Genomic DNA, 16627 nt, shown 5'->3' with positions numbered 1-16627 from the left:
AGAAACACAAACGGAAGAAAAACGAAGGAAAGAGAGAGAGAGAACGAAACACACCCACGCACAATCAACCATCCATCCACACACACACACACACACACACACACATCGAGAGACAAGGAAAAAAAACACAACTGCTTCTCTCAGTTTTATAACCTTTCTGACTGACTCATATATTGGACCGAACAATAACAGCCTCTCTTCCTCCTACACAAAAGACACACTCAGCAGCCTATGTCGGCGAGAAGAGCGGGCGGTCAGTGTCTCGTTACGACTCCTAACATGGACACACAGAGCCTGGGGCTGTTTGTTGACGGCTGTGCCCGGGAAAAGACGATCTCTGTAGTAATAAGTATGGCCTTAACAACTGACAACGAGAAGGAAGAGCTCGTCAAGAAGTCATGTTACACACACACACACAGGCCGCGGTTGACGGTTTACAAGGCATCAGTCAGTCTCTCGTCAACTTCCATGGCCCTTTTGACGCGTCAGTATGACAGCGATCGGGTCAAGTGGGAGGAGGCGAACGTTCAACTCTCAACATCACAACCCATGGTATGAAGTGAACAGACCCTCTATTGCTTCTTTTCTGTGTCAAAATAGTTTAACAAATAGTTCCAACAGCTCCGATGGTATTAGTCATCCATACAAAGTTTGCAAATACAGGCAAATCGATCACCACTCTACCGTGTATTGCCCCCCACCCCCACCTCCCAACCCCGTCCGGGACTCCCTTTCACACACACACACACACAGAGAGAGAGAGAGAGAGAGATGCATCACAACCTGTCACAAAGAACTGATAATTTGGTAAATGGGTCATGTTTGTAAGCCGCAACAGACCCCCACCCCGTCCCCCCTTAAAACACACACACACACACACACACACACACACACACACATATATATATATATATATATATATATATATATATATATATATATATATCAATATCATGTGCAGTCCTCCTTTCACCCCAGTACCTACAGTACAACAGGAGTTTTAAGACAGACCCTAAAAGGGGCAGAGAAAGAAATCACTGGAGTTCAGCCAGTGATATGGTGATAATCAGAGGCCTGATCTTTTGATGTACTTGATCGATAAACAACTGCGCAGTTCGCTCAACCCCTTTCCCACTATCATCACTTACTCACACATGAGCGAGCATATTCACGCACACGCTCACATTTCTCACCCTCCCTCCTTCCGCCCCCCGCCCCCCAAAAAAACCCGCTAAATTACACGGAAAATATCTACCCCAAACATATGTTTTCCCTTTCTTTTCCCATTTCTTCAACAGCTGAAACAAATAACAAAAGCCTTATTGTCTCTTCCCGGCAAACGACGTACTATTATCGCACTCAGTCCTGTAATCCAGACTCCGATCCCAGCACCATTCTCGTGATAATGGCTCACAGAGCGAATGTTGATCCGACCCCGTACCACCGCCTCAGAGGAGGAAAGCCAAGTTCCTGCTCACCCTGCACCTATCGTTCTTTGCATCAGGACAACGCCGCAAAACAAACCAAGCACAGAAAAGTAGAGGAGAGGCGGAAACGTTTCCCCACTACATGGCAATGAATCACCATCACCAACAATGACGTATCCTTACGCCTCACTCCCACCCCCTACCCACCCACCTCACCGTCCATGCACCCACTCCCGCCTCCACCACAGCGTGGATACAAAAACTACAAGTCTTTAATTCACTGGCTGTCGTTTTCCCACGCTTCCCGTGAGGGGTTAACGTCTTTCAAATCTTGCGCACCGAATGTGTCCATACACGTCTGTCGGCACCGCCATGCTGGGAAACAGAAAAGGAGAGGAGAGGAAGTTCTCGTGCGTGGATCTTATTTCGGATACTCGGATACGGAAGTCGGCATGTCTGGAATCTAGATTTCAACCCTTCCACCTCTACCCCCCCCCCCCCCCCCCCCCCCCCCCCAAACGTACTTATCATGTAAAGCTCTACTCTCTGCGACATTAGAAGGCCAACGTTCGAGTTGGTTACACTGCTGGCGTACTTATCATGTAATACTCTACTATGTGACTTGCGCTCTGCTGCTGATAATGCGATGACTGATTTTTGCTGTTGTAGTTGTAGCTGCTGTCGCTGTTTGCTGTTTATAAAAAAAGTATTTACTATATAAAAATATATACATTTTACAAACATCGTTTCCGTTCATTTTCTCTTGGTTTAAATAAACTTTAATTATTCAACAATACACATGATTACAATGCATTGAATGACAAAAGAGCATCAACAAGCTTAAAGCTTATACTGTGCTCACAACGTTGCACTTCAATTTTATCATGACGGCAGATGAACCATAATATGACTTGTATGAAATAACATGCATAAACAGTAAGTAATGTAATAATGAAATAAAACAAATAAACAAACAGTACATAATATAGTAAAATAATGCTAATATCAATATTAACATGAGATTAAATTTATTATCACCAAAGTAATTGGCCTAATAGAAGAAAAACACGAAGAAGAAGAAGAAAATTTAGAAGAATGGAGGGTAAGGTGGTGGAGGAGGGGGAACAGAGGGGAGAGGAGAAATTCTAACAGATCATTGGCCAATCCATTCACCTTGAATATTTGGTCAGTCAAAAAAATTCAACATATATTTTACGAATAGAATCATGTTGTACTCTTTCTTCACAATACTTTCTACGCTAAAATCTATTTGAATCGGAGATAAACTGGTGGACAGTTTGAAATATGAATATATTTGTATGATTTTGGAGAACAGGATTTCCATGCAACAGAATTTTAACGTGAATGTAGTTTGGAGATAAATTTAAGATTGTGTTTGCCCGAGCCATATGAAAGTCTTGACAAAATAATAAATAATGTTCAGCAGTTTCGCTTGCAGTGCCACAAGCACAAAGTGGGTCGTTTATTAAATGTCTGTTGAACATATCTTCTCTTAAGTCATTTTCTCTTAGTTGCAGCTGCTGTCCTTGTTTGCTGTTTATATATAAATATACATTTTACAAACATCGTTTCCATTCATTTTCTCTTATCTATCATATCTATCATTACTGTCTTATAAATGATATCGCTTCTACTGCTGTTTACAAAATTACCGCTTTTACGGATTCGCAAAATGCACGAGACAGAGATGGGATGTTGCAAGTGAACTAACAATGTTCTAAGTTTGTTTGAAAATATCAACAAAAAGGACAATATCCATTGATGGGGTACTATTCCTTGAATGCGATCTGTCTTCAAGTGAACTCTATCCATTAACCATGCTCGGATGGCACCAATACAGGAAACTCAAGTGCGTGCATTCCAGAAATAATGAAGTCTCAGAATCAGATTTTTCGCATCACCCTACGCTTCCACCCTTCTCATGCCCTCCCCACCTTATTACTAAACCTCTTCCATAAACCTTCCCTTATCCCGCATCCTAACCACGCCCCCCGCTCCCTCCCGGCCCCCCTCCTACCTCCCCTGCCTTCCAAAATCTCGGAACGGCTGTCAGCGTAAGACAGAGATAGGTTTTATCAGTGTTCAGTCCCGCCACGTACGCTATATTCCAAGTAGAGTTTCTTGTAACTTTGTGAATCCTTCCATCTCTCAGAACAGGTTGCGGGATGAGTCATGCAGTGGTGAGGGTCTAAACACTGAGCGGTCCTTTTCAGCTCAGTGCGTCTGGCAACAAGTGTCCACTCCTTGTTCAAAGCTGGGTTTCCACTCTTTGGTGTGAGGTCACCATTGATTTTGTTGTTGCTGCTGCTGCTTAATTGTGTGTATTGCCCCCCCCCCCCCCCCTCACACACACACACACACACACACACACACACAACCTCCGTTTTCGTTGTTTCCCCTGAGCACATTCGTCAAATGAAATATGTGACAGGAAACGTTAAAGCCGAAACAACGGTTTTATTTTAATGCAGTAAGAAGGCAAAAGTATGTGTCTGCGACTGCTCTTGCAAACATCTTAATAGCCATTGGTTACGTTCAGGGTCAATGTGCTAGCGACCACAGATGGCAACAATTTACCGGGAGGAGATGGAGGCGGAAGGGGGTGAGAGAGGCGATGGCAACAATTTGACGGAGGGGGCCTGGGGGTGGGGAGGGTGGGGAGAGGCTTACCCCTATATTTACTCCCACCACTTCCCCCCCCCCCCTTCCCCCTTCTCGTTTTCTCCCTTTTCCCACCCTCAGGCACATTCTTAGCGTGCACCATGCTGAGATGTTCCCCGACAGATGTGTGTTTCATGTTTGGGTGGCTGAGACAGAGAAACTGGAGCTCCCCTTCCCCAAAAAAGCGCTGATGAAATATCCTGCGACCTCCACGATCTCTGAGCAAAACGTAAAACGTTTGGCGTAGCTTTTCACAAACCTCCCACACAAGCGATTCATTCATGCAACACTCACTTCCTTCCTTCTAAAGTTCTATCTCTCCGTCTACGTGTACATGATAACGAATAGAAAGCTGGAACAATAAAAGTCCTCTAAAGTACGAACGGCGATAACAGTTCCTGGAATGAACAATGAACCAGCGAAAAAATGAAAACTGTACAAGATTTAACTGTGAGGACGGTCTACCAACTTGGACTGAAATGTACCAAGCGGTTTCATTCTCTGTGATTCCGGAGGAACTCGTCGACATCCTCGTTCAAAACTGACCGATGACACGTAGTTTCAGTCGTGCTGTACTTGTCACAATGTGTGACGCACATCCACCTCGAGCTGCCACACTCAGTGCCCTTGTACAATCATCATGCACCGAAAACTGCTCGATGTTAGTTTTTCGTGCAGTTAATATACTACTCAATTCTGGGGCATGTTCTCTGCAAGACAGAACTGGAAGAAATTGGTTTGTTTCAAACGAATTGTTACATATTTGCATTAAACATAATAAGCGATATGACTATTTCAACCTTGCATTAATTTATAGACAAAGCTATCCATCATGAAATCTAAACACGCGAATGAGTCGTACTGGATTTCTCGTGCGCCTAACTGGACTCGTTCATCACCAAGGTACCAAATTTATCCCCACAACAGATCTGTATTTCCATCTCTACAGTCATCCCCATGCGTATTTCTATGTATACCCCAAACCACTCCTCCTACGACCTCAATCGGTTTTTTCCCTTCCTTTCCTCTTCTGAACATCTCTTCCTTAATTCCGTCGACAACAACAACAAAATGTATTTTTGTATGACGTCAGTTTCTCCTGTTCGGCCATCAGCCTCCCAATATCGCAAACTCCGAACAAGAGGAGAAATATAAGCGGGATTGGGGGTTGGGGTTGGGGGTTCATCCATCTTCCCAACCCTCACCAAACTCTGCCCCCCTCATCCATCACCCATGAACTACCCCCCGCCCCTCTCCTCCTCCCCTGGTTCCCGATCTTTCTTATCAGCTGAGAGAGTGACCGGGTTAATGAGCTGTCCATGGGGACCCTCTGCCACGAGCATGTGCACCTCGCCCTGGCTGCACAGCAGTGTTCACAGGACGTACATGCCGACAGCTTGCCGACAGTAGGGTCGTGCACACTGACCTCTTTGTGTGGCCCCGCGGGGCTGGTGGTGGCACCCTCCTGAGACCTTCATGGAGACAAAGAACTGAGCACTGGCTGTGCCAGGAACACTGAACTTGGTTTACTGTATCGCTCTGTCTCTATGGATCGCCATCTGTTTGTGTGTGTGTGTGTGTGTGTGTGTGTGTGTGTGTGTGTGTGTGTGTGTGTGTGTGTGTGTGTGTGTGTGTGTGAGAGAGAAATCGTATGAAATATGACAGGAAGTCGCTATTTTCATATTTCTCGTTTGTGTGTGTGTGTGTGTGTGTGTGTGTGTGTGTGAAATCGTATGAAATATGACAGGAAGTCGCTATTTTCATATTTCTCGTTTGTGTGTGTGTGTGTGTGTGTGTGTGTGTGTGTGTGTGTGTGTGTGTGCATTCTTCTTCAAGTTAAATCGTTGAACGCTTAACATACGTCTGTTTCCAAATCGGCACCCAACCTTTCCATCTTCATGGCAAGTCATTTCCAATACGAAATACCACGTTTTCTTATATAAATACACGTTCCAGTTTCCTCCATTCCTCACGGAAAGGCCCATTTACATAAACTACTGGTTGCTGAGGCCTGAAAGGAGGTGGACGGCGATGCCGATGACCATCATTTAACTTTAAGTTACGGCTTCTCTACAGCTGTGCTCTGGGAGCAATGAATTATGTCGGGCATCGTGGGGGTGCTTTGTCTCCCCACTGTGGTCCGAATGACCTGACATTGTCCGAGGTTAAACCCAACGTCTGCGAGGAGACGATTGTAAAGGAGGAGGGATGAATTATGTGAGGTCATCCCGGCAGGTCTGTGGTCACTCCCCCCGCCCCCCACCCCCCTTCCAGCCGACCGGAGGCTAATTTCCCGGCGATGACAAGCTCCACGTGGACAGGCGGACGGCGCGGCCATGATTGATGGACACGGGGGGGAACAGCAGTATCGTGGACAGGGGTTTAGGAGAGGCACGTTGAGTCAGCCCTTCGTACAGATCTGCTGGACGGGCGCAATAGCCGAGTGGTTAAAGCGTTGAACTTTCAATCTGAGGGTCCCGGGTTCGAATCACGGTGACGGCGCCTGGTGGGTATAGGGTGGAGATTTTTACGATCTCCCAGGTCAACGTATGTGCAGACGTGCTAGTGCCTGAACACCCTTCGTGTGTATATGCAAGCAGATGATCAAATACGCACGTTAAAGATCCTGTAATCCATGTCAGCGTTCGGTGGGTTATGGAAACAAGAACATGCCCAGCATGCACATCCCCGAAAGTGGAGTATGGTTGCCAACATGGCGGGGTAAAAACGGTCATACACGTAAAAGCCCACTCGTGTACATACGAGTGAACGTGGGAGTTGCAGCCCACGAACGCAGAAGAAGAAGAAGAAGATCTGCTGCCTGTACTTCAACTGCACTATTATTGAAGAGGCACATTCAATGAGCACTTCGTATAAATCTGCAACCTGTACTTCAACTGCACTGTTATTGGAAAGGTACGTTCAGTAAGCACTTCGTATCTGCTGCCTGTACTTCAACTGCACTGTTATTGGAGAGGCACGTTCAGTCAGCACTTCGTATCTACTGCCTGTATTCCAACTGCACTGTTATTTCTGGTTGAGCGGGGAAAAGGAACATGATGGTAACCTTTGCTAAGTGTACGAGTAGCACGGAGCTGTTTGAATACAGCCTACACAATCTGACAATTTTTTCCACTGTCGCTAAACTCAAAACAAACCAGTCCCATCAGACATGCGAGCATATCCAGTACTTTTTCAACATTTCTAGCTACAATTATCACGCTCCATGGAAGAGGAACAACACATACGCCGCCACAACACAAACAAAGCTCACCACTAAAACAGCCTGAAACGAAACAAGAAACCCTTTTAAGGGCTCAGCCAATAGGTTGTTCAACTCCACACTTAAAGGGGGAGAATAAAAAATTCCGAACAATGAAACGAGTCCCATTGCAATTTCAGGGTTCAGATTTTGTGCAATGCCGCTTTTCTCCACTGACAAAGACACTTCGAACTGCAAAAAACTGCACAAAAACATAACTGCATGGCTGCGTAGGCTGACCAGGTCGCACAGCATCATCACGACCTGGTTGAACGCTGCTCTAACTTTCCGGTTCGTGGCTGAGAGCGATCATGGCGTTATCTCCGGAAAACACGCGACGAGATAACGGGATGTAGTGCGTGCAGACTGATCGCTTGTGTGAATTTGTTGTCTGGAAAGAGTCTGGTCCTTCAGACCTTGTACTGAGTCTGGGGTCTGAGGGGAAAGAGACGGGGGGCTGAGAGAAGTAGGGAAAGAAGGGGGAAGGAGGAGATGGGGGGGAGAGACAAATAGACAGACAGATAGAGAAAAAGAGGAGAGACAGAGAAAAGAAAAAAAGTTGGACTGAGCCACAGTGAGAGAGAGAGAGAGAGAGAGAGAGACAGCGAAAGAGAGCGATGAAACCTGCAACTGTAGGACAAATTATAGGACAAATAAAATATTCTCAGTTGATCATTGTTATTACCGGCTGCTTTTTGGGAACGGGCGGGAGAAGTGGGGGAGGGGTGGTGCGGGGGGGGGGGGGGGGGTGCGGAGGGGGGCAGAAAAGACGGAGTCAACACAGACCTGCGGATCCTCCACAACCACCATATTCCTCCCAACCACCCCCTTATCGCTATGCCCCCATCCTACCCCACTCCTCAACCGTTCCTCCAGCAGGAACGGAAACGACGGGGCATATCCAGCAACGATGCGATAGATATCGTTTTTCATGACTGATGGGAGAGATAACTTGGGATGTCTTCCGACTGGGTGAACTCCCTTTGATGTTCAGCTGAATCCAGATCTGTCTTCGTCGTTAAAAGCTTGACATGCACGAACACTTGTTTCGAATGTACTGAAAAACAGTGTGTGTGTGTGTGTGTGTGTGTGTGTGGTGAGAGAGAGAGAAAGAGAGGGAGGGAAAGAGAGAGAGAAGAGGAAGATGAGGTGGGTAACGCAAGGAATAGGGCGAGTTTGAAATACAATAAAACACGGATCAATTTTTGCTACCCCTGATGAGACCTTTCCATAACACTCAAACTCGCCACAGCACTCAAATACAAATTTTAAGGCAACACTTTTGTAACTGCACGTGCAGGACACTTTTTGTGCACACAGGATGCACACAGGATGCACACACACACACACACACACACACTGGACCGAAAGCGGAACACTCGGATAATGACGTAATTTATAGGCTGTCGGGCATATCTGCTTGCATAAACACGAGAAATCAACAACCTAAGATACTGGACCATATCTCGACTTGCCTGGGTTGATTTATGATAAGAGATATCTACAGAACATACAAGTCTTGCTTGGGCAAACATCGCCGAACTGGTAAAATGTCAGTGAACTGATGACGAGACAGAACAGAGAAGTGATTATTTTTTTTGGTTGTTTTTGTTGTTGTTTTTTAAGGCAAGTTGGGGGCGTGGAGGAAGGCAAGTTGGGGGCGTGGAGGAAGGCAAGTTGGGGGGGCGTGGAGGAAGGCAAGTTGGGGGCGTGGAGGAAGGCAAGTTGGGGGGGCGTGGAGGAGGAGAGAGACGGGGGAAGGGGGTCATGGAACAGAGAGAATGTGGGAAGGGAGGGAGTAGTGGTAGAACAGCGAACACACGTCGCACGTTGCTTCGAACATTATTTTGCCTATTCAGCTGTTGTCTAAGTGGAATTTCAACACAAATGTTGATGTTAATTGAACATACACACACCCACGCACCCCCAAACACACACACACTCTCTCTCTCCCTCTCTCTCTCAGTCACACACACACACACTTTCTTTCTCTCTCTCTCCCTCTCTGTCACACACACACACACACACACACACATTCGTATCACCCAATCCTCCGCTTCCCTCACCCTTCCCACCTCACACACAGACACAGACACACACACACACACATACACACACACATGCGCGCGCGCACAAACATCCACACGCACACGTTAAACCCAGGCAACATGCGTTCCACAGAGGCGGGGTTCAAACATGGGCAGGCAACACGCATACAATCACGGCCCTGTCCGCAAGCTTCACGTCAAACAAACCAACCAAACGGGATCCGCTGCACTGACCGCAAGCTGGTCAAGCCAGGCTGTACGATCTTCTTTCACTCCTAGCCACCGGCACTCGGAGATGCAACCCCTTCAGTCATCATCATCATCATCTTTTTCGTGCGTGGGCTGCAACTCCCACGTTCACTCGTATGTACACGTGTGGGCTTTTATGTGTATTCATGACCGGTTTTTTTGGTGGTTGTTGTTGTTTGCTTGTTTGGTTTTTTACCCCGCCATACTCCGTTTTCGGGGGTATGCATGCTGGGTACACATGTTCTTGTTTCCACAACCCACCGAACGCTGGCATGGATTACAGGATCTTTAATGTACGTATTTGATCTTCTGCTTGCGTATAGACACAAGGGGGATCCAGGCACAAGCAGATCTGCACTTATGTTGACCTAGTAGATCGGAAAAATCTCCACCCTTTACCCACCAGGCGCCGTTACCGCGGTTCGAACCCGAGACCCTCAGACTGAAAGTCCAACGCTTTGACCACTCGGCTATTGCCCCCATCAACCCCCTTCAGTATATGCACTGGTAAAAATAGAGCAGGCAAAAATACATAAAAAACGACCGCCACAGCTGTGGTGTACCTACAGATACATTAAACACCACAGCTATTAGCATTAAGTCAGTGTCTGTCCAATGCATTCGATCCATTACATGTGGGGTATAGTACGCTACCAATTTAAAAATCAATACTGATGCAGGGGTAAAAATGTTTTGGAACACCATAGCTTCCGAGGTAACTTTAAAAAAAAAAATTTTTTTAAAGGAAAATAGGTGTGCCACACACATCTGGCATAACCCCGCACAAATTAATAAAAAGAAGGAAAGCATCGAAACTTATCAGAAAGCATGTCAGCCCCCCCCCCCCTCCCCTCCGCGCGCGCGCATGTATATCTGTGCATGTGATTACAAGCAAGCAAGCACACACACAAACACACATTCAAACTTGTACCAACAGAATTAACGGATGCCAAACCGAATTTCAAAACCGGTCGACAGTCACACCGTGAGAAAAGTGCTGTGGAGATGACGTGCGTCATCTTCATAAAGGCGGGTGTCATTCGCAGCCCTCAGGCAATCAGACCCTTACTGTTCGAATTTCAAACATGATTCCAGGTTAAAATCAAAACTGACGCTCGGCGTCTTAGTCACAAAATAAAAGGGCCTTGCCTAAACGTTCTCTACTCTACGAATCTCAAAATTATCAACAACGATCAATATGTTTTTTTGTGTAGTGAGTCTCTGTAGCCACCCAGTCCCGTTACAAACTCGCCAGCTATCGCCGACACGTCAAAGACTCTTAGATAGCCTGATTCCGTTGGTTCCTAAATTTATCAAATGCAGCTTCTCTCAAACACCTGCCCTGATCGAAAACTGCAATGCATGCTCTCAAGCCTTAAGCATATCTCCGTAAGCGTGAATGGAAACCTTGAATATTATGTTTATATCAAACTTCACGACTCAAGTCTTGAAAATGACCAACACCTGCCGTTGCGCAACTGGTTTTGAATTATATAAAATGTTTATGATGTACAAAACGAAATGGTGTAACACTTAAACCTTATCAGAAATTCTAACGTGTGATAAGTTCAGGCAGGCTACCACATAGTTAAAAATAAAACCCACTTCTCTAACTGGCCAGCTAATCACAAACTGTAATCTAATTGAAACAGGCTGCTTATGCATGGTGGTGCTGTATTGCTGAGACCACATTCGAGAACCAAAACAATGTGTCCACTGTGGTCAGGATCTGTTCACCTTCTGAGGCATACCACTGAACCAAAGGCAAATCTCTCTCTCTCTCTCTCTCTCTCTCTCACACACACACACACACACACACACACACACACACACACACACACACACACACACACACACGGTAGAAACAAGTGGGTGAAAGGAAGGGGTGGAGGAAAATATTTAACACTACCTTGACGAAGCCCTACAACACACTGCCTCAATGAGAGCCAGCAATCCGTAAGCCAGGCCAAGCCCACGGACAAGGCAAGAAGTCCCTGAACAGTGACCCTCCACTAATACCAGTAATGGGAAACACAAGACTGGGTGAGCTGGTTTCAGACAGTGTTTGCTGGGGAACGTTGTCAGCAAGCCTTGCCATCTACCTCCCCGATCTGCTCAGCACATCACCAGGCCACAGCCAAACAAGAGGACAGCCCGCAGCTGTTGTGGCCGTCAACTGGTCGATCATAAACAGCTATAACACACCTACCCTGTTCATTCTTTCTTCGGTTAGAATCGGTCTGTGAAAACTACGCCACTTTTGGGGGGGGGGGGGGGGGGGCTGGGTCTTTAGTACTGAACCGAGTTTATGGAAGACGTATTTGTTATAAATTTTGCGAGGTACTGTGACGCCATACTTTACTATTCCATACTTCAGATCACATCTTACTCGGCCTCAACTAATCAATAATAATCATATCACTGATATATATCTACATACCTTCTTTGGCCCACTGATAGTGGGAGGGAGTGGGGGCATCGATAAAAAATGGGTCGCGTTCACGATTGGAATAATTTGGTACTGGAAATTTGGGAACGTGTATTTTTTTGTTCGTTTGTTTGTGTTTGTGTGTGTTTTGTTTTCTCTCTCTCTCCTTTTTCCACAAGGACTGGTAGAGAGGCTGAGCAAGTGGAAGCTGCCTTGTGGGAACAGAAGTTTCGAGACACCAAGTATGATGGGAGCGACAGCAGGACCACACAACATCCGGTGATGACAAATGGTTCCTTTTTCTGCAAAGATCAATGTGTGGGCGATGGTGCAGGGGCTGTTAAACAATGAATCGTTTCCAGGCACAATTAAATTTGTGTATACATACTGTTGTGCTGAGGGAAGGGTGGGTGGGTGGAGGAGATTAGTAGTGATACCGGTCGTTGAAACACAGCGAGAGAAAGAGTGTGTGTACGTGCATGCGCGCGCGTGTGTGTGTGCGCGCATGTGAGTATGCGCGCTCGAGCATGGATTTGCGCACGCCCGCACGCACACACGCCATTCCCTCTCGCTTTCATAAATTTGCAAAACTAGTGTGTGCTCTGCGGTGCGAGTCCCTCTGGTCCTTGTGTTCAGTCACACGGGGTGTCGAGTTTACCTCATGGCCGCAAGCCCTTCACGTCGTTCGCCACCGGCGTTTTTGTTGTCCTTTGTGCTTTTCCCTGCTTCAACACCTCAGCGGATCCAGGCATTAAAAACAAAACAAAAAAACCTCTTCTAACCTCTCTCTCTGAACAAATAATGGGTGCAGCATGTTTGGTTCCTTTCAGGACGTAAACTCGCCTGGATTCAAAACAAGCTCTCTCTCTCTCTGTGTGTGTGTGTGTGTGTGTGTGTGTGTGTGTGTGTGACTAGAAACAACGGGTACTACCTGTTTGGTGCCTCTGGGTCTAGAACTCCCCGGTTTCACCCCTTTGCCTTCCCAGCCAACCATTCATGGCCTGACACCCGTAAAGGATTTCTGTTTCTTTTCTTTTCGTTTTTTCCGCCCGTGGGCGCCGCCCTCGTCACAAATGGCTGTGCCAGCAGCACACCTGTTTCACGACTGGCGTTTACCTGTCTGCTTTTTACCTGCTTGGCTGCACACGAGAGCCCTGTCATCTGTTGCCCCCATTCACCCCCAGGCGCTTGTGTCTGTCAACATCATCAGCGCCTCGAGTGGACATCAATGTGACAGTTATGTGTTCGCATTGACCCGTGACAATACACGGTACGTGAAGTAGTGGGCGGCCACAGTCTGACTCGGGTGTAGGCCACGGCTAACTAATAGAACCATGCGGCTTAGAACCATAAGACTTATACCTAAAACTGAGCAAAAACCACAAAGAATAAATCCTATCCCAAGTGTATCCAGAAAAGAAAAGTCCCAAGTGCATTTAAGAATGTCTCGCCCAGGTCCAAGGTCCAAGCTCAAAACCTGCGACATTTCGACTCCGATTGTTAATCCCAAATCCAGTTAATTTAATTATATCTAAGCAATGACGAAAGGTAACGCTTCCAACTTTCCGTTTGAAGGCAGCAATTCTTTAATCAAACAACAGCTCAAGTCCGAACTTGCCTGGAGTCAACAATACGTCGAACTGGTCACTGTATCAACATTTGAATTTGATCGGCTGGGACTGGGTGTGTGGTTCGCGGGATAAGAAACGTGCTGGCAGACGGTCCAAGGTTTCAATAGACGGTCCATGTTTCACCCTAAGCCCTATGAACGGACGGGCAGACATAACAAAGGGAGCGTATAACTGCTAACGTTTAAGTCAACACACAAAGCACTCCAAGTTCAGACCCGGCTACCCGACCAATGAAGTTATGAACCAAAGTATGACACACAACTTCGACAAGGAAGAAGTTGCATTGTCGGTTCTGTAATGGGTTTTACTCAAAAATTTCCTTATCAGCCAAAAACATTTTTCATGATAATTCTTTCCTTTGTATCCTAACTTGCTTGAAAAGACCCAAATCCGATTTTTTTTAAAAGATGCATTGCCATTTCGTCTGTTTTATTGAAAGGCTGGTTTGTTCAAAGGCAATAAACACTATGATTATAATGAAAACTCAGCCATGGCCGTGTCTGAGAAAATGAGCGATTCGTGCGTGTAAAGGTCCAGTTGCTTTGCATCCAGAATATGTATGCCTATACACTACTAATGTTTGTCCTACATACTTCCCTTTCAGTCTCCTGTTATTTCAGATCACAACACATTTGTTCAAAACCTCCTATCGTGTGTTATGAATGCTACGCTTCTTTGTGTGCGAGAGCTGCAAAAACTGAACGCATTCTCTTTTCTCAATAGCCATAAAATCATCTGAATAACATTTTCATATGTTCCATTACAGAGGCAGCACACACACACACACACACACACACACACACACACTTACCGTCCAATATCGTTAAATAAAAGAAAGAAAGAAAGAACAAAAGAAAGTAAGAACACACACGCACACAGCGCAAGCGCGCGTACAGTTATTCACAAAGTCACAGACATAGACATAGAGCGACAGACAAACGATAGTTGCGAGGAAAAAACTCCACTGACCTTGCCGAGCAGGCGCCCCCTGAGGTAGGTGGTATCGGTGGTTTTGTCATAAATGATGTGGGTGGGATCAAAGTTCTGACTGATATCGTGCTGAGATGGAGACGTCGGCGACGCGTGGTGAGGGTTGTGGTGAGGATGCGGGTGATGGTGGTGGTTGGAACCACTGCCTCCTCCCCGGCCCGTGGACTCCCCGGGATGAGAAGCCCTCGACGACCCCTCGGGCCTTTGGCGGGAACGTATCTGGTCCTTCATGACTCCTCGCCCGGGGGGTGGGGCGCCGACGGTGACTGTGGGCAGGGGTTTGGGTACCAGCACCTCCACTGACATGGAGTCGGTGGGGCTCAGAGTGGTTGTGGCAGCGATGGTGAAGGTGGGTGGGGGGTTAGTAGTGGCCGTAGGCTGTCGTACGTGCCACTACTATACACTACGAAGGCAACAGTGCTGGTCGTTGAGCCGACCGCTGGCGGGGGACAGACGGTAATCCCCTTTGCTTTTCCTGGGCGCAGAAACACTTGTTTTCACCCCCGAATCTGTTTGCAGTGCTGTCAAGTTCCAACTGATATCTTCGACCAACTTTTGTTCTCAACTTTCCCTAACACAACTTTCCATTGGCTTCACGATCTACAACAAAAAAGACACCGAAAACTACACCATGCTCAACACAGAAAAAAGAGAACAACAAAAAAAGAACTCCCGAAACAAACCAGTGGCGTTCTCTCCAGGCTGTGACCACCAGCAGGTCTGGCAGAGAGGTTGACGAGCAGTTGAGTGAATGAGATTTTCACACGGTCTCCTGCGGCCCTGGCCGAACCCCTCGTGTCGGCTGCGTGTAATCCGATCGTGCGTCTCTCCCAGCTGTGTGTGTGTGTAATGTCTGAGCTTCCTGGCGAGGTGTCCCTCAGAAAAGGGCGGAGTTTACAGGCTGCAGCAATCGTAGCGTTCGTGGCTCGTGTTCAGCATGCTCACAACCCCACACAGTCCGCTAAGCAGTCTGTGTTACTGTCTGCACTGTTTGAACACTGCAAGCACACACGCACGCACACACACACACACACACAGCCAATCGACGACACTTCAATCCCTGAGTCAGTCAAGTGTGGCAGAAGTAAGTACATAGGATCTTACACGTGACCAGCACACCTCGTGCCAACCACTGCCACAGCCACCACTGGCTGGCTTGGTTTTGGTTCAATCAGTGCTCAAAGTCCTCTGCACTCTGCAGTAGAAGGCAGACGAGAAACGGTCTCTTTTAGGTGTCAGTCCGTCAAGTAAACCAAACTCCCTGCAGTGGTGAATGTCAGTGTCTGTGTGTGTGTGTGACGTTCCACGACGAGACACAAACGACGCTCCACTTTCTGTTCAAAAGGGGGGGGACGAGTGGAGTGGAGTGGCGCGCGGCACAGCTGGGTGTGTGATGGGGGGTGATTCAACTTCCGTTGTGTTCGCTTCTCACGCTGACACCAGCTTTCTGTGAGCGTGTGTTTGTGTGGAGTCGCTCCCTCCTTCGTCTCTCTCTCCCTCCCCTGGCACACAGACCCCCTTCACTGCTCTCCTTTCCCTTCCTCCCCTGTGTGCCTGTCGCCCAGCCTTCCTGACCTGCACACTGAGATAGTGACGACGGCTGTCGTGTTTACAAAACAAACGGAAAGACGACAGGCTGTGTTACACAGGTTATGGGGCTGTAAAAGTACAAAAGTCGAGTGTATTAAGTTGGCATGTACCTATCAGTATGAATATAGCGTCAGACTAACTGTCATTATTCCTATCCAGAAGTGGCGATAAAAAGTGTTATAGCATGTGTACTTGTAAACTATGAGAAGATAATGAAGATGTTCGTGTTTACCAGCTTCCAACTTATCAGTGTGGCTGATAAACGCGTCATATCGTGACACGGGAAGGGAAGCTAAGCTCTCTCTCTCTCTCTCTCTCTC

At 47.0% G+C, this 16627-nt stretch overlaps 1 protein-coding gene across 1 annotated transcript in view; it reads right to left on the bottom strand.

Moving 5' to 3' along the window:
- The window catches only part of LOC143279792 (serine/threonine-protein kinase PLK1-like), a 97417-nt gene that overhangs the window by 68139 nt on the left and 12651 nt on the right, over positions 1-16627 (bottom strand). Inside the window, exon 2 of the mRNA XM_076583967.1 lies at positions 14697-16299. Within this exon, the coding sequence (XP_076440082.1) occupies positions 14697-15023 (327 nt within the window). The 5' untranslated portion in view covers positions 15024-16299. The remainder of the gene's footprint in view (positions 1-14696; positions 16300-16627) is intronic.

This window comes from Babylonia areolata, chromosome 3 (genome assembly GCF_041734735.1).
Source record: "Babylonia areolata isolate BAREFJ2019XMU chromosome 3, ASM4173473v1, whole genome shotgun sequence".
Lineage (NCBI taxonomy): Eukaryota > Metazoa > Mollusca > Gastropoda > Neogastropoda > Buccinidae > Babylonia > Babylonia areolata.
The sequence above is the reverse complement of the archived record's forward strand: the minus strand, read 5'-3'. Positions and strand labels throughout refer to the sequence as shown.